This window comes from Cebus imitator, unplaced genomic scaffold (genome assembly GCF_001604975.1).
Source record: "Cebus imitator isolate Cc_AM_T3 unplaced genomic scaffold, Cebus_imitator-1.0 Scaffold340, whole genome shotgun sequence".
Classification (NCBI taxonomy): domain Eukaryota; kingdom Metazoa; phylum Chordata; class Mammalia; order Primates; family Cebidae; genus Cebus; species Cebus imitator.
Window position 1 is genome coordinate 2095868 of NW_016107655.1, and position 23437 is coordinate 2119304.

General features: G+C 46.4%; 1 protein-coding gene across 1 annotated transcript in view; it reads right to left on the reverse strand.

Moving 5' to 3' along the window:
* SLCO2A1 (solute carrier organic anion transporter family member 2A1) overlaps positions 1 to 23033 on the reverse strand; it is an 88227-nt gene extending 65194 nt beyond the window's left edge. The window contains exon 1 of the mRNA XM_017505723.2: positions 22626 to 23033. Within this exon, the coding sequence (XP_017361212.1) occupies positions 22626 to 22721 (96 nt within the window). The 5' untranslated portion in view covers positions 22722 to 23033. The remainder of the gene's footprint in view (positions 1 to 22625) is intronic.
* Between the last annotated feature and the right edge of the window lie 404 nt (positions 23034 to 23437).

Here is a 23437-nt window from a genome sequence, read left to right on the forward strand (position 1 = left end):
GAACTCCCAGCCTCATGATCTGCCCACCTCAGTCTCCCAAAGTGCTGGGATTACAGGCATGAGCCACCGCGCCTGGCCCAGAATTTGATCTCCATCTAACCGTCACAGAAGACTTCTGAGCAGAGATAATGCATGTCAGACACTTCAGAAAGGGGAATCTGTAGCAGGCTAGAGGCAGAGAGGCCATGCAAGGTCTTAGGACAAGGGAAAAAAAAAACCCTCCAGTCAGGTGGTGGCAGTGGTCAGGGGATGTCAGCAGGAGAGACACTCAGGGAAGGCAATGGCCAAAGACTAGGGAGATGTGGGAGGTGGCAAGTGCATATCTGAGTCCAAGAGAAGGGAGGGTGATGTCAGAAGGAAGGAGCTCAAGAAGCCAGGGGAGCCGGGCAAGCGCGGGGAGGCAGCTTGAGGCCGAGGGGCTGGGAGACCACGCAGAGACGTGTAGGGAGGCACTGACAGTGTGAGAGCAGATGTAGTCAGGCGGGGGACACAGGCCTGAGTGGTCCTCTCTTCACTTTCACAGAGAGGAGGTCACTGAGGAGAGGGGGCAGGGAGGTAGGGATGGGAGCGGGAGGAGCCACAGCAAAGGGAAGAGGCTGATGGGAGGTGTTGAGGGAGAAGCGAGGCACCTTCTGACCTCCGAGGGCAGTAAGACCACAGTTCTCTCCGGCCTTGTAAACAGATTGTGACAACTTGACTGTTAAACACCTGGGGAAGGGGGTACAGAGGGGTGCAGGAGCATTAGGAATAGATCCCTGGGTTTTAGCCCAGGGAAACTCTAACTCTAGGGAAACTTTAACTCTAGGGAAAGGCAGCCTCACTTCTGCCCACTATTCAACCTCACACCCTGGAAGAAAAGATAAGGTCCTTTCTGGTGCACATGGAATCCAAGACCCATCCTCAATTTGAAATGACAACCCAATAGCAACATTTAGGATTTTGAAATATCGCCCCCCTTGGGCTTTATACAACGTTGGCGCTCCCTGAGCAAGACGGTAGCTAAGGAAAATGTCTCGTCGTATTATATCTGCTACCTTTTGCTCCTTCTCCCTGAGACCAGAGCGTCATGCCTTGTTAAACTCTGCACATCTGCACATTTCCCTTGGTAAGATGGAAGGCTTGCCTAAATACAGCCCAGGGGGTACCTGTTACTACAGAAATTCACTTGCTAAATTAGCAAGAAAGCAGGATGACAAAGGCCTCATCACTTGGCATATGTTCTCATACATCTGACCTCTGACTTCTGAGAGACCAAGGATTTGGACCCTCGCAGGGGCTGCTGGGTCCACGCAGAATCTTTTGTCTAGTTTTTATTATTATTATTATTATTTCTTTCTTTTCAAGATGGAGTCTATGTCACCCAGACTGGTGTGCAGTGGCGCAATTTCAACTCACTGCAACCTCTGCCTCCCGGGTTCAAATGATTCTCCTGCCTCAGCCTCCCAAGTAGCTGGGACTACAGACCCATGCCACCGTGCCCAGCTATTTTTTGCATTTTTAGTAGAGACAGGGTCTCACCATGTTGGTGAGGCTGGTCTCAAACTCCTGGCCTTAGGTGATCCACTAGTCTTGGCCTCCCAAACTGCTGGTATTATAGACGTGAGCCACCACGCTCAGCCTTCTCTAGTCTTTAGATGGGAGGAGTCTGCTTTATCATGGGAGGCTGCACCAGGATGGTAGTTGTTCAGGCCTTCTTGATCTTCTGTGGGAATCCCTGGCCAGCACAAGGCCTGGGCACCTGTTTTCCCCAGGAGCCCCTATTCCTGCTCTTCTCATTCCATCTTCTCAACTTATTTCTAAACTTTTTCCAACAGAAGGCTGGCTGCTCCTTCTGTGGCCTCACCTCTTTGACATTTTCCTGTCTCTCCCAAGTCATTTTCTCCTCCCTTTCCCCTCCTCTCTCTACTCCTCAGATCAGCAAAGACAGGGAAAGAAGGAGAGAAATATCCGCAGGGACTGGGTAAGGAAAGGTAGGAGAAACTGAATGAAAGACGAGTGAGTCATCTTCAGTGAATAATGGGTATTCAACTCAAATGTTGCCACAGAAAATGCCCAAATCCCTTCTCGGAAAAGCTCCCCCAGGTTCCAGGCTGATGTGAGAGAGGAAAGGAAACTGTTACATGCAGAGGTCAAGGCTGGAGGTCAAGGAAGGCATGCTCGCTCCTCTCCCATCAGAAAGCCGTGTTTAGATGATAGCAACCAGAACCTCTCTTCACCCCACTGCCATGACCCCAAGGAACCAGGCGAATAGACCACAGTGATCGCCACCCTTCTGAAAGGGGTTGGTCAGCCAGGACGTCAAGGTCTTCTCTGCTCCGTGAAATGTTCAGTTAAGGCATGGAAAATAAGGGCAAGAGTAGGCCAAAGGGGACCCCACCAGCCAATTTCTCAAATTTCTTGCTTACCTACAGTATTTAACTTGAACCTATAAACATCATTAGTGAGAACATTCCTGACCTCAGCCTCCCAAAACATTTGCCATTTCCAAACTATATGGGGGCAAAAGGAGACAGATATGGAATTCAGCCTAGCACAGCAAGCCTGTGCGCTGTGAACAGTCCTGCAGATTCTCTAAATTCCAATATGTGTTGGCCTCTCCTTGCTGAGAAGGCTCCTCCCTCAGCACCCTCCTGCCTCCTGGCCCAGGGTTCTCAGGGACTGAGGTTCACGGCCCTCAGCTTTTGCCCCAGGCCACAGCAGAAAGCTCTGGGAGGCCTTCCCTGGCAAACTTAGGATACTCCTGAAGTTCTTCCCCTCAATTACAGCCCCTACATTAGAAGCTCATGTTTCCTGGCAACCATTCGAGTTGAATACCCATTACTTCCCACCAATCACTTTAATGAATACCTTGGCCGCCAGAATATCACAGATACTTCAGTGACCACTGCGTATGAATCAGAGATGTGCTTGCCTCAGAGCAGATGTTCTTGAAACTTAGGGTACATCAGAATTACCGAGAGGGCTTGTTGGAACAGTTTTCTGGGCCCTACCTACAGTTTTTCTTCTTCTTCTTCTTTTTTTTAAGCTTACTGCAACCTCTGCCTCCCGGGTTCAAGTGATTCTCCTGCCTCAGCCTCCTGAATAGCTGGGATTACAGGCACACACCACCATGTCCAGCTATTTTTTGTATTTTTAGTAGAGATGGGGTTTCACCATGTTGGCCAGGATGGTCTCAATCTCTTGACCTCGTGATCCGCCCACCTCAGCCTCCAAGTGCTGAGATTACAGGCGTCAGCCACCATGCCCGGCCAAGCATGGTGCATGTATAATAAACGTCCAGGTGATGCTAACGCCGCTAGTCCAGGCACTGTACTCTAAGAAGCACCGCCTTAGACTCTAGTAGGTCTTCCGGAGCTCTAACCTAAATCTTTTCTCCTTGGTATCTGTTTCTTGGAAACAAGGCTAAACCTCTTATGCAAATCTATTCTATAAAACAGAGCAGATTAAAAAAAAGTCCTTCCTGGGGTAAAATTGATTCAACTCCTTGATTTCTCCGTACTCCCCTTGGCCATCTGCCCAGCTGGGTGTAGGAACTCCTCACGGAGGATCTGGGAACACTGTCGGCGTGGGCCGGGAGTATTCCAGGACTGATCCACCTCCCAACTACTCTGAATATCCCCCTCCCTCACCTGGAGTTCTCAAAGGCAAGTGCAAGGGAATGTGGTTTCATCATCTACACCTGGTTTGTGTTGGCTGGGATTTCTACCTGCGGGTTTCAAGACTCCTGAATGAAATCATCAATAAGCATCTTTAGACGAGGAAAGATTAGCTAAGCAAATACTTGACACCTACCAGCTGCAGCCCTAGGAGAAGCAGACATGAGCTCACCCACCTTTCCCGCACACGGGTGGATTCATGTCTGCAGCCCAGAGGCCTGTGACCTTACCAGTGGGTCTCAGAACATGTACTGGTAAGCAACATAAGGAAGGGACATGGACACACCGGTGATATGCTGGGCATCTGATCGTTATGGCTCTGGCAGAGTTTGTGTAAGGAGAGAACCAGACCCCCTCATGGGATTTTCAAACTGTGGGAAGGCATAAACAGAATGCCGCATTGCAGGCCTCCCTGCGGAAACTTAACCCGAGCATGCCTTCCTCCTCCTATCAGTGACTTCAACAAAATCCCTCTGGCTCCCTGCACCCCTCCTTTTGGTATTTCCTATTGCTCAATGATGCTCACCATTCCTGGAGCCTTTGGCCTGCGGCTGCCACATTCTGTCTAATACCTGTTTTGAGTGTCACTACCCCTGGCCCCCGTGACGGTGTTTTTGATGTGGTAACTTGGCTAGGACACAGTCTGCAGTTATTCAAATACCAGCCTGGTGGCTGTGAAGGGAGTTTGCAGATGTGATTAAATTATACAATCAGTTGACACTGAGTACGGGGAGACCGTCCTAGATAATCTGGGTGGATCAGATTCAATCAGTTGGAAAGCCTTTAACTCAATTAGTTAAAGCAGAGGTTGAGAGAGGGAGGGAAGGAGAGAGAGGGAAAAAAAAGAGAGAGAGAAATTTCCTTTGTGGACAGCAGCTTTGGCGCTTGTGAGTTCCAGCCTGCCTGGGATCATCCCCTCCTGACTGCCTGCCCTTTGAATTTTGGATTTGTTTAGCCAGCTCCTCAAATTATGTAAGCCAAATTTTGTAATAAATCTCTTCGTGCGTGCGTGTGTGTGTGTGTGTGTGTGTGTGTGTGTGTGTGTGTATGTGTGTGTATCTTCTACTGTCTCTGGTTTGGTTGAACCCTATATTAGACAAAATAATGACCTCCCCAAATGTTTACATCCTAAATCCCCAGAACCTATAAAGAAAGCCTTACCTGAGAAAAGGGATTTTGTAGATGTGATTAAGGATTTTAAATTGGGAAATTATTCTGGATTATCTGGGCGGTCTCAATTTAATCACAAGGTTTTTTATTTGTTTTTTTGTTTTGTTTTTTGAGACAGAGTCTCACTCTTATTACCCAGGCTGGAGTGCAATGGCATGATCTCAGCTCACTGCAACCTCCGCCTTCCAGGTTCAGGCGATTCTCCTGCCTCAGCCTCCTGAGCAGCTGTGACTACGGGCACGCACCACCATGCCCAGCTAATTTTGTATTTTTAGTAGAGACAGAGTTTCATCATGCTGGCCAGGCTGGTCTTGAGCTCCTGGCCTCAGGTGATGTGCCTGCCTCAGCCTCCCAAAGTGCTGGAATGACAGGTGTGGGCCACTGCGCCAGGCCACAAGGGTGCGTAAAATAAGGAGGCAAGAGTCCAAAAAAAAGGTTGAAAAGGAGAGTGATTTCCAGATGCTGAGATGCTAGTTTTGAGGATGGAGAAAGGGGCCACAAGCCAAGGAATGTAGGTGACTCTAGAAGGTGAAAAAGGCCAGGTTTTCAACAGAGATCCTCCACTAAAGCCTCTAGAAGGAGCACAGCCCTACTAACACCTTAAGAAATCAAGGACTTCTGACCTTCCAGAACCGTCAGACAATAAATTTGTGTTGTTTTAAGCCACTCCGTTTGTGATAATTTGTTACAGCAGCAATAGGAGACTAACAGCAAATTTATCAAATTGGGGGCTTTCCAGTGAAGGAAAACAGGCACTTTCTAGTTGCCAACCATGACTCAGCCATGGAGAAGACAGGGGTTAACAGTGGAAAACAATGACCATGACATTCAAAGAAAAGTGTAGAGGGTAGGGCGAGCCCAGCTGGCATGCCAGTCCACCTGTTCCAATGCTTCACACATTTCCTATTAGGTTTCTTGTAGATTATCAAGATTTCCCTGTATTCTAGATATTCATACCTGGTCAGTTTTAGACATTGCAAACATCTCACAGTCTGCCATTCTTTTTGCTTTAAACACTCTTATCTGTTATTAAGGCAGATAAATCATCTTTCTTTAGCTGGCATTCTGTTCTATCTTCTTTGTTCCTTGATTTTCAATCTTTCTGTGTCATATTGTTTTAGATGTCTCTTTTAAGGAGCATGTAATTAAATTTTATCTCTTTTTTATACAATCTGAGATTTTCTAGTTCTGAAATAATAAGTAGCCCATTTTCATGTATTATAATTTTTGATAAATCTAGATTTGTATCAACCTGATTATATTTATATTGTGTTCCTACTTACCATGAAGTTTATTTTTGGCTGTTTTATTTCCTTTTTTTTTTTTTTTTTTTTGCCATTTTCCTCCCCCTTTCCTAGGCTTTTGTTGTTTAATTAGGTTTCTTTATTCTTTACTCTCTTCTGTTTTAGAAGGTATATTCAATGTTTTTTGTCTTAATGATTATCTATATATTTTTAAAATTGTGATAAAATGCACCTAACATAAAACTTGCCATCTTAACCTTTTTATCATTATTGCTATTTTTTGAGACAGAGTCTTGCCTGGGCTGGAATGCAGTGCTGTAACCACAGCTCACAGCATCCTTGGCCTCCCAGGCTCAAGCACTCCTCCTACCTCCGCTGGTACATGCCACCATGCCTGGCTAATGTTTTTATTTTGTTATTTTTGTTTTTTTGTAGAGATGGGGTCTCACTCTGTTACCCAGCCTGGTCTCAAACTTCTGGGCTTAAGCAATCATCCCACCTCAGCCTCCCAGAGTGTTGGGATTACAGGTGTGAGCCACCAGTGCCCAGTCTATCTTAAGTTCAGTGGCATTAAGTAATTTGTGTGTTGTGCGACCATTACCATGATCCAGCTCTAGAACTCTTTTCATCTTGCAAAACTGAGACTCTATACCCCTTGAGCAATAACTCACCATTTCCACTTCCCCCTAGCCCCTGGCAACCACCATTCTGCTTTCTGTCTCTATGAATTTTACTATTCTAGTTATATAATATAAATGGAATCATACAGTATTTTGTTTTTCTGTAACTGGCTTATTTTATTTGGTATGATGTCTTTATCATGTTTTATCTGTATTGTAGCATGTATGTGTCAGAATTTCCTTTCTTTTTAAGGCTGAATAACATTCCATTGTATGTATATATATATTTTGTTTATCCATTTATTTACTGATGGACATCTGGGTTGCTTCCACCTTTTGGCTATTGTGAATGGTGCTGCTATAAACATAAGTGTACAAATATCTCTTTGAGACCCTGCTTTCAATTCTTTTGGATGTATACCCAGAAGCAAAACTGCAAGATCATATCATGACTCTGCTTCTGATGTTTTCAGTAACTGCATACTGTTTTCCATAGCAGCTGCATCATTTTGCATTCCCAGCAATAGTGCACAAGGGTTCCAATTTCTCCCCGTCCTTGAAAATACTTGTTATGTTCTGTTGTTTTGTTTTTTATAGTAGCCATTCTAATGGGTGTGATGTCACATTGCAGTTTTGATTTGTATTTCCCTAATGATCTGCAGTGTTGGGCATCTTTTCATGTGCTTTTTGGCCACTTGTTTATCATTTTTAGATAAATGTCTATTTAAGTCTTTTGCCAATTTTTTAATTGGGTTTGTTGTTGTTGAGTTGTAAGAACTCTTTATATATTCTTTTGTTGCCTATACTTTTGGTGTCATATCCGGGAAATCCTTGCCAAATCCAATGATATAAAGCTTTCTCTCTGTTTTCCTCTAAGTTTTATAGTTTTAGGTCATACAGTTAGATCATTTATCCATTTTAAACTAATTTCTATACAGGGCATAAGGTAAGCATTACTATACCATGTGAATGGTATAAATTCTGTTTCTAATTCTACATGATGCAGCCTTGGGATTTTGGTTTCTCAGAGGAATTTTTTTTAATCCAGAGATCTTGTTAGAGATAAACCTCTGCTGACCCTGGCGTAGTGGGCAGGGTTTTATTAGTTCCCTTTTCACCAAGGTGCCTAGCTTTATGAATGGGTCTGAGTTTCAGCTCCCCATATCGTTGGGTACCTGTGTGAGTACTAAATTCCAGCATCCATTAGGAGTTGCTTTAGCGTCTCTTCACTGGTCTAATTGCACCACACACATTTCCTCCTTATTCCTTGCTGCAGGGTCAACTGGTGTCCTAATTGTTCCTGCGTTTAATTCATTCTGCATTTCCTTCACCTGGAGATTTCACTTTCTTTCTTGCAAGTTCTGCCAAGCATTTAAATCTCTGGTGCTGTTCTATTGTATGTGGTGTTTGCAGTAGGAAGGATTCCATATGAACCGGTCATGTGGATGGAAACCATAACTCACAATAGCTTCTATGGTTCATCTTACCCCACCTAACCACAGCCTTTGGAAGGAAGATAGGGACCTTGTCTGATTTACAGTCATGTTCCCCATACAGAGGTTCTATATGAGAACCATGAAGGCGACTTGTTAAAATTCAGAGTCCATGACCTCAGATGCATTAAGTAGAATCCAGTTATGTCCCTATCCCATTCTCTCTCAAAAAACCAAATCCTTTCTGCTTTCATAAGATGTGTTTTATAACTTTGTACTTATTTGCGCTCTGTCCACTGTCTATCTCACTCATGTGGGCATAGTTCACTCTGTTTTATTCATTATTGGATTTCCAGTGGTTGATTACAGGTGGTCAATAAGAATAAATGAATGAATAAATGGGTCTCTGGTATTCATCCCAACACCACTCTTGGCCTGAGAGTTCAGAAAGCCCTGTCATTTACACTAGCAGAGTTTTATCTTTCAAAGAGTGTATGGTTGATAAACTCTCACCAACGATTAGGTGAAAACTCACCCAGGAATGTTCCCCGCATCCTCCCAGACATAAAACCCCAGGCTCAGGACCAGACTCCTAGTTAGCACCTAGCAGATCCCATCCAGGTTTCTATTCTTACCACCTCGCCCTCAGGTCTACTCTTCCTACATGGCAAGCAGCCGATCAGACACATTTGCTTCTCTAAGATATTTGGCCAAACCTTAGGGCTGGATTCCTACACTCTCAGCCACCCCCTGGGAGTGGGCTCCCGAAGAGCAGAGAGAGCAGATTCCTGGACAGAATCACTTCTTGATCTTCCCAGAAAAGAAAAGGTTCCACATTCTTGCCTCCTTTTAAATCTTAAAGTATTGTTATCAGACTGCTTTCATCTCTGGAAGGCCATGACTCAAATGTGACAATAGATGGAAAAATGCAGTGGGAACAGTGATGGCACTGCAGGCAGGGGTCAGTCCTTCTGGACAACCCCATCCTCTTGGCTGCAATCCCAGATGCATCCTTGGTTCACTCTCAGGTACTCGGAGAAGAGCCACTTCCACTCTACATCACATTTCATACACTACGAGATGTCTTGGTACACCTGGCAAAGGAGCTGGGGTATGACCATAGACTGTAGCGCTTTTTAACTAATAGATTTTTGTAAGTATAAATACAGGACATGTTTACTGTAGAAAATGGAAAATACTGAAATTCACAAAGATAAAAAAACAAAGCCATTTATAGGTTTCACACATGGTATAGGTACACGCCTTCCAAGTCTTTGTGCTCTGTATATTGTGATTTTGACAAATTTGGATCATCTCTACATATGCTTCTCCATCTTGCTTTATTTAGTTAACATTAGAGAATGAACTCTTCCCCCAAATTTCAACTATTCTCTATAAAACTTTTTTAAATATGATTTTTATGTATTTTATAGATGGATGACCTATGATTTATTTATTGACTCTCTGCTAGATATACAAGTCACCTCCTCACTGTAAGTTTCTGAGAAAGTGAGTCACATGATAAAGCATTGTGCAGCTGACTGGATTTCCGTTTATTCTCTCACTTAGGAATCAAGAGTTTAAGTCACTTGATTGCCCCACACCCATGCAGGGTGTAAACGCTCATGTGTCATACAGCTGGAGTGTGCATCTAGGCTCACAACTGTGGGTTTCAGAATGTGCAACAAAAGAGGAAACTGAGGAATGAAGACCCTCAGGACCACCATTGCTGAATTTGACTTGGGAAAACGGATATAAATAGGCAGCTCTGCTGTGTCTGTTGGTATAAAGCAATCAAATAGTGAAGTGGTGAAGTACATAGAGAAAAAAGTCTTAAGACAAAGACTCCCAGATAGCCCCAGTTCCAGCTCTGTCACTGTGCAACGTGGCAATTCCCACCGGCTGCCTCCCAATGTCCTCCACTGTAAAATGTGGACAATACATACCTTGAAGTATGACAGGAAGGGTTTAGTCAGGTAGTGTTTCTTAAAGGACCCACACTTGTCCATATTATCTCAGTAAATCGGGCACATAATGGGTGCTCCCAGCAGGAGACCTCAAGTGTATTTGCATTCACAACTAAATATCCATACACCACCATATGTTTCACCATATGTATGTCTTAATGAAATGTGCCCATCTTTGCAATAGTAGCTCAGAAAATTATAATTGCCGCTAAAATTGTGTTGGTGCTAAGTAGGTTTTCCATTGCGACAAAGATACTACCTGAGACTGGGTAATTTATAAACGAAGGAGGTTTAATTGACTCACAGTTACACATGACTTGGGAGGCGTCACGAAACTTAGAATCATGGCAGATGGTGAAGGGGAAGCAAGGCATGTCTTCACAAGGCAGGAGGAGAGAGAGAGGGAGGAGAGAGAGGGAGAGACAGAGAAGAGAGAGAGGGAGAGAGAGGAGAAACAGAGAGAGGGGAGAGAGAGAGGGAGAGAGAGAGGAAGAGAGAGGGAGTGAGAGAGAGGGAGAGAGAGGGAGAGGAAAGAGAAAGGAGAGAGAGTGAGAGAGAGAGAGAGGGTGAGACAGAGAAGAGAGAGAGGGGGAGAGAGAGGAGAAACAGAGAGAGAGGAGAGAGAGAGAGGAGAGAGAGGGAGAGAGAGAGGGAGAGAGAGAAAGAGAGAGAGAGGGAGAGAGAGGAAAGAGAGCGGGAGGGAGAGAGAGAGGAGAGAGAAAGGGAGAGACAGAGAGAGGAGAGAGAGAGAGGAAAGAGAGGGAGAGAGAGGGAGAGGAAAGAGAAAGGAGAGAGAGTGAGAGAGAGAGAGAGGGTGAGACAGAGAAGAGAGAGAGGGGGAGAGAGAGGAGAAACAGAGAGAGAGGAGAGAGAGAGAGGAGAGAGAGGGAGAGAGAGAGGGAGAGAGAGAAGGAGAGAGAGAGGGAGAGAGAGGAAAGAGAGAGGGAGGGAGAGAGAGAGGAGAGAGAAAGGGAGAGACAGAGAGAGGAGAGAGAGAGAGGAGAGAGAGAGAGGGAGAGAGAGAAGGAGAGAGAGAGGGAGAGAGAGAGGGAGAGAGAAAGGGAGAGACAGAGAGAGGAGAGAGAGAGAGGAAAGAGAGGAACTGCCAAATACTTTAAAAGCATCAGATCTCCTGAGAACTCAGTCACTGTTACAAAAACATCATGGGGAAACTGCCCCCACAATCCATCAGCCCCTACCAGGTCCCTTCCTGGACATGTGGGGATTACAGTTCAAGATGAGATTTGGGTGGGGACACAGAGTCAAACCATATCAGATGGGAATTCTAAATATTTGTGATTTTAGGGCAACCAAAGCAGGCTTGACTAATGCCCAACCCCAATCCTTATACATTTTACACATTTACACATTTTTTTTTCTTTTTTTTTAGTTTTGAGATAGAGTCTCACTCTGTTGTCACCCAGGCTGGAGTACAGTGGCGCTATCTGGCTCACTGCAATCTCTACTTCCCGGGTCCAAGCGATTCTCCTGCTTCAGCCTCCTGAGTTATTGGGACTACAGGCGTATGCCACCACGCCTGGCTAGTTTTTGTATTTTTTTTAGAGACAGGGTTTCACCATATTGGCCAGGCTGTTCTCAAACTCCTGACCTTGTGATCCACCTGCCTAAGCCTCCCAAAGTGCTGGGATTACAGGCATGAGCCACTGCACCTGGACTATACATTAAATTTACACATGAATTCAGTGGGTCCGTGATGTCCAGGACTCTGAGGACTGAAGAAGGAAGCTTGAGCTGCTGTGAGGAAGATTTCAGCTATGTGGAAAAAAGCGTCCTGATATTAAAGGCAATTTGAAAATGAAATTGGCAACCACAGCCCTGTGAATTCACTTTCCAAGTCAGGGACAAGTTCCAGAGGTGGAGTAGCTGGCATATACAAGGCTGGTTCTTTGTTAACTAGGACCTGCTGGTCTGGGATGGCTGGGGTATGTGGGGTGCAGCCCTGGAGCACAGGCTGGGACCCATAAGACCTGTTCCCACTAGCACTGGGCCAGATACCCTGTGTGAGGGGTCTCTGTTAGCCCTCTGGCAACAAAGCTAGGGAATGTTGTCCCCAGTGAGCCCCTTCTAGACTTCCTCAGGAGAGATGTCCATTTAGAGGCTGGAGGGTGGAGTCAATGACCTGTCCAGGGTACTCCATGAAAGCTCACAAAGTTGGGGAGAAGTAAGAGCTGGGGTGTGAGAACAGAGGAAAGCAGGGTGAGAAGGAGGAGTGTGAGAGATAACGTGAGCACAGACCAGGAGTTTGATGAGGGCATCACAAACTTTCAAGGTCCAGTGCAGGGGGCATCATGGGAGGGTGTCTGCTGATTCTACGGGCCCTGGGCCATTTTCCAGCCACTGCCACAAAGCCTGAGGCACTCACAGGAGTGCTGACCAGGCTCCTGGCAGTGATCAGAACCAGCAAGGAAACCTCTGTGATCTGGGACATCAGGAAATCTTTGTGATCAGGGGCCACATATGTCCCAGCAATGCCCACCCTCAGAGCCTAGTTTGGCTTTCAGAGGAGGGTGGCACTGACTACCTGGTTTTCTATTTCAACACTGCTGAGCAGTCTGAAGTTAGAGGGGCTTCTGGGAGAGGGGAGACTGTTCTAATAGAACAGTGAAGCAAGTGACCAGGAAATAGTGGGTTCTGGTAGTTTCACTCTGGGGAACATACATGGAAGGGCAGGTAGAGGTTTCAGCTCCACACAGGGGAAACCTGGTAAATGCCTGGGGTGCTGCCACGTTTTGGGTCTGCCTTGTGCTACGGTGAGCTCCCCATCAGAGCTCTGCAAGCAGAGGCAAGGACATCAAGAGGATTCCTGCATCTTTGAGCAGATGAGCTTTCTCATCACTGTCTAGTCTGAAATTCAATAATTCCATAAGCCAGGAAGCATCATCTTTCAACAGCTCAGTGTTATCATCATTTATAGAGATTCTATAAAATAAGATGTTTAAAAACACTATAAAATCCATGGCCAATAATGAAGGCGGGAAGCTAGGTAGGAGGACTTCTACACAGAGACAAGAGAGGGAAATGAGCTCCACCGCCGAGCAAAAGCCCAGCAGCAACCGGCATCCTGGCTGCCACTTGCCTGCTCACTCGAAGCCCCCATTTCTTCTCCCCACAGATCCCTGAGGTTCATTTCCATTCTTGAACACCATCCCTGACTTTCCTCGGCACCTCCCCTGCACCACAGTCAGAAGGTGCAAGTTTGTTCTTGTAAAATGTCACAGCAAGGGAGGCAAGAAGGCGACCAGCTCATTCCAATTTCCCCACAACTTTCCCAGTTTCAAAACTGAAAGTCTGGTGTCCTGATCACCGCAGTCCTGGGCAAATGAAGACAATTGGTCACCTTGGGAGGCAGGGAACTTACAGGCAATTTTTTTCTTGCAAACTTGGGAGACTTTTAGGGAGCCAGGTATAAACACCAACACCTAGTAAAGAGCCTCACCCAGTAGATATTCAATAAATGCTTAGACACTCATTAGATGCTCACTGAACGAGTGAGGTACTGGCTCCATATCAGGCTCAGCTCCCAGACACATACCCCAAATGTACTGTGAATCAAAGGTACAGCAGGAAGTTTTCAAAGGGGCCTGTGTCACAAGTGAAGAATGACTTATAAAACAATCTGAGAAAGAGACCAGTTTAATCCCATTCTGCATCTCTTTGGCAGCCAAATGAGCAGCAGGAGTATGAGTCTGGAAGCTGCTTTCTCCCCACCCTTTCTTTCCACTGCTGCTCCTTTGCCCCAGGCCCACAGGGCCTCACTGTGCTCCCTAGCTAGCTCCTGTCTGGTGGTGTCCCATGGGGCCTGGCCCAGGAATTCCCTGATGTTCACACCTCATACACCTGTCCCACTTAAATGACCTAGGTGCCGTTCCCTCTGCACCTGACAAGCTGACTGGGTGAGCCACCCAGATAAACTACTTCCAATGTGAGGTCTGCCTGTGTTGTATTTCCCAAACTCAATTCACTGCACCTGGGAGTTCATACCTGGGAGACCCGAGTTAGACACACACACCTTCCTAGAGCATCAGCGTTACTCCAAGATTTGCAGAGAAATATGACATATTATTTGGAAACACATAGATTGTGGAGGACAATATATCATTCATCTGATTTTGAGATAAAATATAAAAGTATATCAAAGAAATGTAATACTCAGGAATCAGGCCACATCCCCAGGCATCTCTCCTCACGCCCCTAGTCCTAACCCTACTTGGAAATCTTTTCATTCCCTTCTAGAACTCAGGGCCTCTTGGTGGGGCAGTTTGACAAACAGTAGCTCAAGGTAGCCCTTCCTGATGGCACAGGCATTTTAACTGAGGCTGTCTGTGTTCTAGGCCAGCGTTTCTCAAGGGTGTTGGATGGAGTGGTTTTCAGAACATAAACAAGCATGACTGATGTTTGGGTAAACAAAATGAAGTTTGTCATCAGCACTCTCAGGTTCCTACAGGATTCCGGTAGCTCGCCACATTTTTGAAGGTAAGGGGCAGCCCTGGTGGGGGGTGGGAGGCAGTACCAAATGCTGAGCAGGCTGAGTGTTCCAAAGGTCACAAGTCCTGGGGTCACCGCTCTGGCTGTGCTTTTAGGCTGTGCCTGGCTGGGCCTCCTGTGTATCCCTGTAAGCCTCCACAGCTTTTCCCTTCAGCACATCAGGGCCAAGAGGCTAGAAAGGCAGGCTCAGGACGAGGGCAGCTGGCTGCAGAGTATCATCCCATCCTTCGACCTCTCCTTGCAGTCTCAGACTTCCTTCTTCAGTTTCATCTCCACTCCCGGGCAAATTTAATCCATCCCAAACAGTAAGACACACCCAGGGAATCAAGGTCATCTCAACTGAAAGGGCTGGGGATTGATCAAATACAATCCGGGTGCTTTTGCCAGGTTTCATAACAGGTCTCCTAGAAGAGTCCAGACCTAAGCTGGCCCTGCTCCTAGTCTCATCTCAGTCAGCAACTTAACATCGTGAGACAAAAATCTCAGAGTCTGCAAGGACCTCAGAGATCACTGAGCTCAGGTCCAAATGCTGGTGGGCAAGAGAGTCCAGAACTAAGAGGCATTTTGTGGTCATGGGAAGGACAGGAGTGAGACGACTAGGTGGGAATCCCTGCCTTGCCGGCTATTGGACATGCGGCCTTCGGTAAGCCTTGGTTTCCTCATTTGTGACATGAAGATGCTAATATCTGTCTTGCAGGGCTGTCATTAAGATTAGAAAAAGTTAGGAATATAGACTTAAAAATCAAGTTCAAGGGAAAAAGCATACCAATCAGCTAAAACCAGAAGAAAAGCTGGAGCACATAAATACATAAGATCCCACTCGCTTACCAAAAGCAAGCTTTAAACCTGTTCTTAAATCTTCCTAAAAGCCAAAGTAGAAGGGAAACTGAACAGGTTATAAAATTTGGTATCCATAAGATAAACATATACCATTGCCTGATAAAACCGAGCTTTTATCCAACTACAGGACTTGCTCTGCCTTACTCACAATAGCCAAGACATGGAATCAACCTCAGTGTCCATCCGTGGATGAATAGGTAAGGAAAATGTGGCATGTATACACATGCATTATTATTCATCCTTTAAAAAGATGGAAATCTTGTCAGTTGCTACAACATGGATGAATCTCGGGGACATTATGCTAAGTGAAATAAGCCAGGCACAGAAAGACAAATACCTCATGATCTCACTTAAATACAGAATCTAATAAAGTTGAACTCATAGAAGTAAAGAATAGAATGATGGTTACCTGAGGCAGGGGCGGGGAGGGAGGGAGGAAATGGGGAGTGGTTGATCCAAGGTACAAAGTTTCAGGTAGATGGGAGGAATCGATTTTGAGATCTGTTGCATAGCAGAGTGACTCCAGTCAACAATAATGCATTAAATATTTCAAAATAACAAAAAGAGTAAATTTCCAATGTCTCACCATAAAAAATGATAGATAAGCAAGGTCACAATACATTAATTAGCCTGATTTAATCATGCCACATTACACACATAGATTAAAACATCACACTGTACCCCATAATGTATACAATTATGCCAATCAAGAAACTTGTCAATCAAAAATAATAATTTTTTAAAGAAAATAAAGATGGATGGGCTCATCAAATAAAAATAAAGACTTGCTCTAGCTTCAGTAATTAAGACAGGCTGGTACATAGATCAATGAAACAAAATAGAAAACCCAGAATAGATCCACACAAGTACAGCCAACTGATTTTTTGACAAAGGTGCAACGGCAATTCAATAAGGATAGTCTTTTCAAAAAAAATGGCGGAAACAACTTGACAGCCATAGACAAAAAAAAAAAAAGAAGAAGAACCTTAACCTAAACCTTACACCCTTCAAAAATTAACTCAAAATGGAAAATAAGTTTAAATGTAAATGAGAAAACCTTTAGAATGAAATATAAAAGAAATCATTCAGAAATTAAGGTTTGGTGAAGAGTTCTTATAACACCAAAAGCAGGATCCAGAAAATTGAAAATTGATAAATTAAAATTCATCAAAATTAAACATTTTCTTTGTAAAATACCCTGTTAAGAGGATGAAAAATAAGCTACAATCTAGAAGAAAATCTTTTCAGACTGCATACCCAACAAAGGACTTGTATCTAACACATATAAAGAACTATCAAAATTCAACAGTTAAAAACAAAAAGATTACAGTTAGAAGGTAGGCAAAATATAAGAAAAAACATTTCAGCTGGGTGGATGGTTCACATCTGTAATCCCAGGACTTTGGGATGCTGAGGCGGGCAGGTCACCTGAGGTCGGGAGTTCGAGACCTCAGGTGACCAGTCTGACTGACATGGAGAAAACTCCGTCTCTACTAAAAATACAAAATTAGCCGGGTGTCGTTGCGGGCTCCTGTAATCCCAGCTACTCAGGAGGCTGAAGCAGGAGAATCGCTTGAACCTGGGAGGTGGAGGTTGCAGTGAGCCAAGATGGCAACATCGCACTCCAGCCTGGGGGAAACAAGAACGAAACTCTCTCAAAAAAAAAAAAAAATTGTTTTCAATGAAAGGAAATACAAATGGTAAATGAGCACATGAAAAGATGTTCAATATTACTAGCCATTAGGGAAATGCAAAACAAGACCACGATGAGGTGTTGCTATTCACATCTATTAGATTAGCTAAAATAAAAATGTGTGTCAAATACCAAATACTGATGAGGTGTCACAGCAGCTGGGTCTCTCACATATTGCTGGTGAAAATGTAAACTGGTAGGATCACACCAAAAAACAGTTTAGTAGTTTCTTAAAAATATCTCACCATGCAACTAACATACGACCCAGCAAACACACTTAAGCATTTACCCTAGAGAAATGAGAAAGTCCACACAAAAACCTTTACACAATTGTTTACAACAGATTTATCTGTGATAGACCCCAAGTGGAAACAACACAAATGCCCTTCAATAAGTGAACGTTTAAACAAATTATGGCACGTTCATACCATGGAATACTACTCAGCAACAAAAAGGAGCAAACGATTGATACACAAAACAACTTGGATGGATCTCAAGGACATAATGCTGAATTGAAAAAAGCCAATCTCAAAAGGTCACAGATTGTTTGACTCCATTTATATAACATTCTCAATGATAAAATTATACAGGTGGAGGATAGATTAGCGGTTGTCACGGGTTAAAGATGGTAGTCACGGAAGGGAGGGGATGTGACTATAAATAGGTCAACACGGGAGAAATCCTCGTGGTAACGCAATGGCACAGAACTATACACACACTTGATAGCAATGTCAGTGTTCTGCTTTTGCTATTATACTGTAATTATATAAGAGGCAACCACTGGCAGAAACTGGGTGAAGGCTACGCAGGACCTCTAAGTACGATTTTTCCTATGAACCTATAATTGTTAAAAAAAAAAAAAAAAGTTTTGTTTTTTTTTTTTAAATTGAAATCAATCATTTTATCTGGCACTAGGAACTCAGCTGACTTTACGGCAGCTCACGAGGCCCCAGGTTCTGCAGTGACAAGCATGTGTTGATCCTGTGGGACACAGGCAGGTGCACATTCACACAGCCGTGTCTTCATGTCCTTCCTCAACAGAAACAATGGGATGGTCAAGCACATGTTAGTGAACTTAACTTCAGAACAGGGGCCAAACTAGCCCAGCCCTGCACAAGCTTCCTGATAGGCTCCTTTGCCCCAGGATGGCTGCTTCTCAGTTCCATCATCACTGGCTCTCAGGCTCTGGCACATAAACAGAGCTCTCTGCAGGCCAGCACTGCCACAGGCAGAAAGGGGATTGAAGTAAGTGCTGGGGCTAGTTAAAGACATGGGACCAGATAAAACTAAGAAGAGGTGGAGAAGGAAGATGGGCGAGGCCAAGGGACCCCCTCCATTCCTCTGCATACATCCTGGCCTATTACACAAGCAAGACAAAACAAGATGAAGTGCCCATATCAACATTTCAACATCACTTCTGGAGCTCTCAGAATGGAAAAAACAGGTAGTCACTGTCACAACAAAAAACGAAGATCAGAAAGAGGTGAAATGAGCTATGTATGCTGCAAAACATACAACGCTCTTCCATTTGTTCTGTGTGAGTACCACCAGACGATAAACCGAAAGCTAAGGAGAGCTCTGAGCATCATCCAAGAAGAGGAGGTCTAAGTGACCCGCGGCCCACAAATGACCCTACCTGTTCCCCTTGTTCTCTCTTCCCTTCTCCCTACAAGCAGAGGAAGCAGGCCTCTCAGGAGGCAGATGCCTGGGGACAGAAAATCACTGTCCTCAATATTAGAGAAACATCACCCCTGGGGAGGAGTGAGCATATCTTAGCTCACTGGGTGGGAGAAGGAATTCTTGGGCTCAGGGGATTCTCATGAGAGTGTTTTCCTGAGCATGAATCTGGTTGCCGGGATAGAGCGCTTTTCTCTGGAAACTGACTAGTTAAGCAAGCCCACGATGCTGCCCCTTCGCTGGGGGTCAGAAACCTAAGGAAGTGATGGACACAGGCCAACACAAAGTAATTCTTTTCCATTTTTTGGTCCTCCCAGGCCAGAAGTCTCCAGGGCCACAGAAGCCAAGCTGTGAGGTTTGCCTTTCCCTTCTTCCCATTATTCTCCTGCCCTGTTTCCACTGGGATGTTCCCTCCCTGATTGAATTTACATTACTTCACTACACTGGAGCTTTGGGTGTGTGATTTCCTGAAATCTGGGAGCAGTCACCAATCACTTCTATAAGATAACTTCAGTTTGGTCCCAAAGGCAAGTTTTATTTTAAGGAGAAACAGCTTCCTGAGGCTGCCAGGATAAGTCAGATGCAAAATCTGCCTCTCACTTCCACCCTCAGAATCACTGAATGAACCTGTTTTTAATTTAGCATGTTGGACACCGAATGCTGAACAGTGATTGTGCAGCAGATCTCTGCTTCTTAAGATTCCTCTAAGCCAGAGGCAGCAGAGACTGTAGATTAAATCTGGTTTACTACTGCAGGAGGAGGCACATAAAATCCTCCCGAGAACTGCCACACTCTGGAGATGAGAGTTATGAAGAAGGAAAGGATGTGAGCCCATTAGCCATTGGGAGCATCCATCCTGCAACCACTGCTGCTCCCCCTGGTCACAGCTGGGATGTGTATGTCTCCAGGGCCCAGAGAAACCACTGGCTATTGGGAACAAGCACATCCCTGCTAAACCAGTGTTAAGCAGCATAGTGTTGATAGTGAAGGCCAGCTTGAACACGGGTTCGGGTCTTTGACTCTGAAGTGTCACATACCTGGTTCCTCTATACTCCACCCCTTGTTGGTTATGTGACCAACTTCACAAATCCTTGTTTTCCTTGTTATTAATGAGGACAATAATAGTATGCACCTGATAGGGTTGTAATGAGGATTAAATATGGATAAAATATTTCCAAGGTTCCTGGTACACTCATACACTCAAATACTGTTGGCCACCATTACTATTGTTTTAATCATCCATATTATTATTAAATGTAGTATTTATTAACTAATAACTATGCCTCACAGAATTGGTGGAACAATAGTTCCTAAACGTTTGAACATGCACAAATCCTATTTGTTGAAGCAAGAATTGATCTCAGATGGGTACCAATCCCGAGAGCACAGCATGGTTTACAAAGCTCTCTTCCTATGCCTCCTTCCACCTAATCCTCATTGAGTGCCAGGAGCTGGATATTGGTAAATTACCAACTTATTTAGGTAAGGGCCCTGAGGCCCCAGAAAGGTGAGAGGTGCTTCCCTGAGTCATCCCATTAGTAGGTGGCTGGGATGGGACCTTGGATCGGAGTCTTCTGGCTTTATCCGCTTCCCCTAAACCATATGGTATGTGGATTTTTGCAGGAATGTCCAAAGTCAATTGGTTAGTCTGTCCCAGCAACAAGGAACCCAGACAAATGACAGACCCTCTGGTTGAGTGTCCCCGTTCCCACCATGTCACACATGTCCCAAGATATGTGTAACCCACCCCCCACCGTGATGTGGCAAAACTGTTACAAGCCCTCTCATTGGGAGGAAATCTCCCTTCAAATAGCAGAGCTCCAGGTTATTGCCGAGGAGGGAAAGGCGCAAGTGACTCTAATTAATGGAATTTGAGATTCAAGATTTGCCTTAAGCTATCCAGGGATAGCTGGTAAGTGAAGTTAAGACTGATAAGTGGTTTCAGGCTAAGTGAAGTTAAGTGGAAGTCGCTCTGAACTCTGGTTTTACAATAACTATGAAATAAAGGAAGTGATGACTAACAGAATCTCATTTTTAGAGTCTAGAAAAACTCTTCACTGGTATGAGTACTTAACTCCTTTAGGAGGCCAATTGGCCTGAGCCCAGCCCTCAGTACGTGTGGCTAAATCATCGACACGTGAGAAATCATCTTGTTTATATAAATCTCCAAAGAAACTGCTGCCATAAACACTTATTTTAGGGACCCAAGCTGTGTCTACACGGATCCGTCTCCTTGAGCCTTGCCCTCACTGTCAGGAACCTGCTCTGGAACGCCATCCCTCCTGCCCTTCTTGATGAAAATGAAGGGAGATCGCCCCGCCCTGGTTCCTGTAGAGGCCCCTTTCTTTGGACCATCTAATCCTAGTCCCCACCCTTTCCTCTCAATTCCGAATTTATAAATACCAAAGGTTCCAAAATTCTCTGATCAAAGTTCTCCAAAATGGTGGAACCAAAACTGCATACAATGTTTCTATCCAGGTCTGGCCAAAAATGAGGAGATTATTTTAAACTATCTCAAAATTTTTGTTGCTTATTCATATCCAACTACAAAATCAATTCATTCTGTATTTATTGTGGCGCAGAAAGAGCAGAAGCAAGAGTGGAGTTCCCAGTTAAGTATACAGGTGAGATCCACTCTGACCTCCAGATCCCTTTCTGTTGAACACATATAACCAATCTACCGAGACCCCCAATACACCGAGTCCCTTTGTGTAATCTAGCTTCCCCTTAATTGCACCACTGGAGGCTTTACCCAGTCCCATCTGATTGTATGGTTGTAGGAAACAACCTCTCTGCACCATGATCCCACCCCGACCAGAAGGGGCTTTGTTGCAATCTCTGCAGTCTCCCACACCCTCACCGCGGCAGCTTTGCCTTCTCAGGAGGCATCTTCCATTGTTACTTCTGCCCAGCCAGAATGGGCAAAAGAGCCTGAGTGTGGATTGAACCATTCCAGGTCCTCCTGGACCTGTGAGGGAGTGGAAAGCATTTCTGACCCCCTGGGGAAGGTGCTCTCATCCTAACAGCTGTCAACATCCTATCTATCTTCTCACCCGTTCCCTATAACTTGCCTGGTGAGTGGCACCTGCTTAGACCTTACTGAACCGTGAGAGCTGTGGTCTTCCTGGGACCATTTCCAGACCAAGGAAGCCAATCCAAGAACGCGGGTTGGTTGCCAGCCTGGGGAAGCTGCCCGCTGAGGGGGAATTCTCCACTTCACAGGCGAGCCGCACAGCCAGGTAGCAGAGCCCCCCTCGCTGGCAGGAGAGGAAAGCCTGGGGAAGGAGAATATTCCTTCTGACACGCACCCCAGGGCAAGGGCGCTGGGACGAGGCCCAGCCTGTCCCCCAAGGTGCCCGTGTCTTCCCACCCACCCCACGCACCTCCAAGCCCATCCCATTGACGAAGTAACCGCTCGCCCGAGGCCGGAAAAGGGTTCCTCGAGATGACCTTTTTCGATCAGCGAGCAGGACAATTCTCTAGCTTAGAACTCTGCCTGGAGTTGCCCCAGTAAGCAGTAAGCAGGTACTTCCATTGTCCCATTACCTACTCCGATGAAGGCGTGAGAACACCACGCACACACACACGCGCGCGCACATATACACGCGCAACACACTCCCGTGCACACACGCGCGCTCGCACACACACACTGGCAGACACACGCCCAGCACGCGTCGCCCGGGGAGGAGATCCGAGCGCGGCCCGGGAGGGAGCCCGGGGTCCCCGGCGCCTCCTGGCTCGGGTTGACAGACGCGGGTGCTCTGGAGAAGGTGCGCCAGACACGCCTCGGGCCGGGACGATCCCGCGGACTCCGCTCACCTTAATGTTGCCGAAAACCGAGCGGGCACAGCGGCCGGCTCGGCTAGAAGAGGCGTCGCTGCCCTGGGGCTCGCCAAGCTTGGGTACGAGCCCCATGGCTGCGGGCGGATGGCGGGGAGCGGAGCGGAGCGGCTGGGGGCGGCGGGCCCCGGGGCTGGGGCGCTTCGGGCTGGAGCGGCCGGGCTGGTGAGAGGCGAGCGCGGCGGCGGTGGCCGGAGGAGGTTCGTGGCGCGGAGACTGAGCCAGGAGTGCGCGCCCAGAAGTTTTATAAGTGGCCGCCGCCGATGATGAAACGCGCTCTCCCTCCTCCCTCTTTTCCTCGGGTGTCAAAGGCGCTGCGAGCCCCCGCCCCGCCGCCGCCGCCGCCGCCCCCTCAGACAGGTGTGACGCCGCAGCGACCCGCGAGGCTTGACCGCCCCGGAGAAGATCCCGCCTGCCGGGAGGCGGAGAGGGAGGGAGGGAGGTGGCGGGCTCGGGGAGGGGAGGTGACGGCTGGAGGGGGCAGGAGGCTGCAAGGGGGGAGGCCCCTGGGGACTGGCGAAGAGAGGGTGGGTGACTGGACGGGATGGAGAAAGAGGTCGGCAGGGAGGCAGGGAGGAAGGCTGGGGTAGGAGGGGGCCCGAGGTGGGCGCTGGAGGGGCCGTCGGGAGCAGGGGGTGGGGGTGGAGGGGAGCCCCGGCACCGCTCCCGACGCTCTTGGGGAGATTTACGGAGCCAGTCTCTGCTTGTTTGCACTCGCAGAAAACCTGGGCCCTCAGTTCCGGTGATGGCTCTGAGACTCGCTGCAGCTCTGTTTGTGTTGAGGACTGATT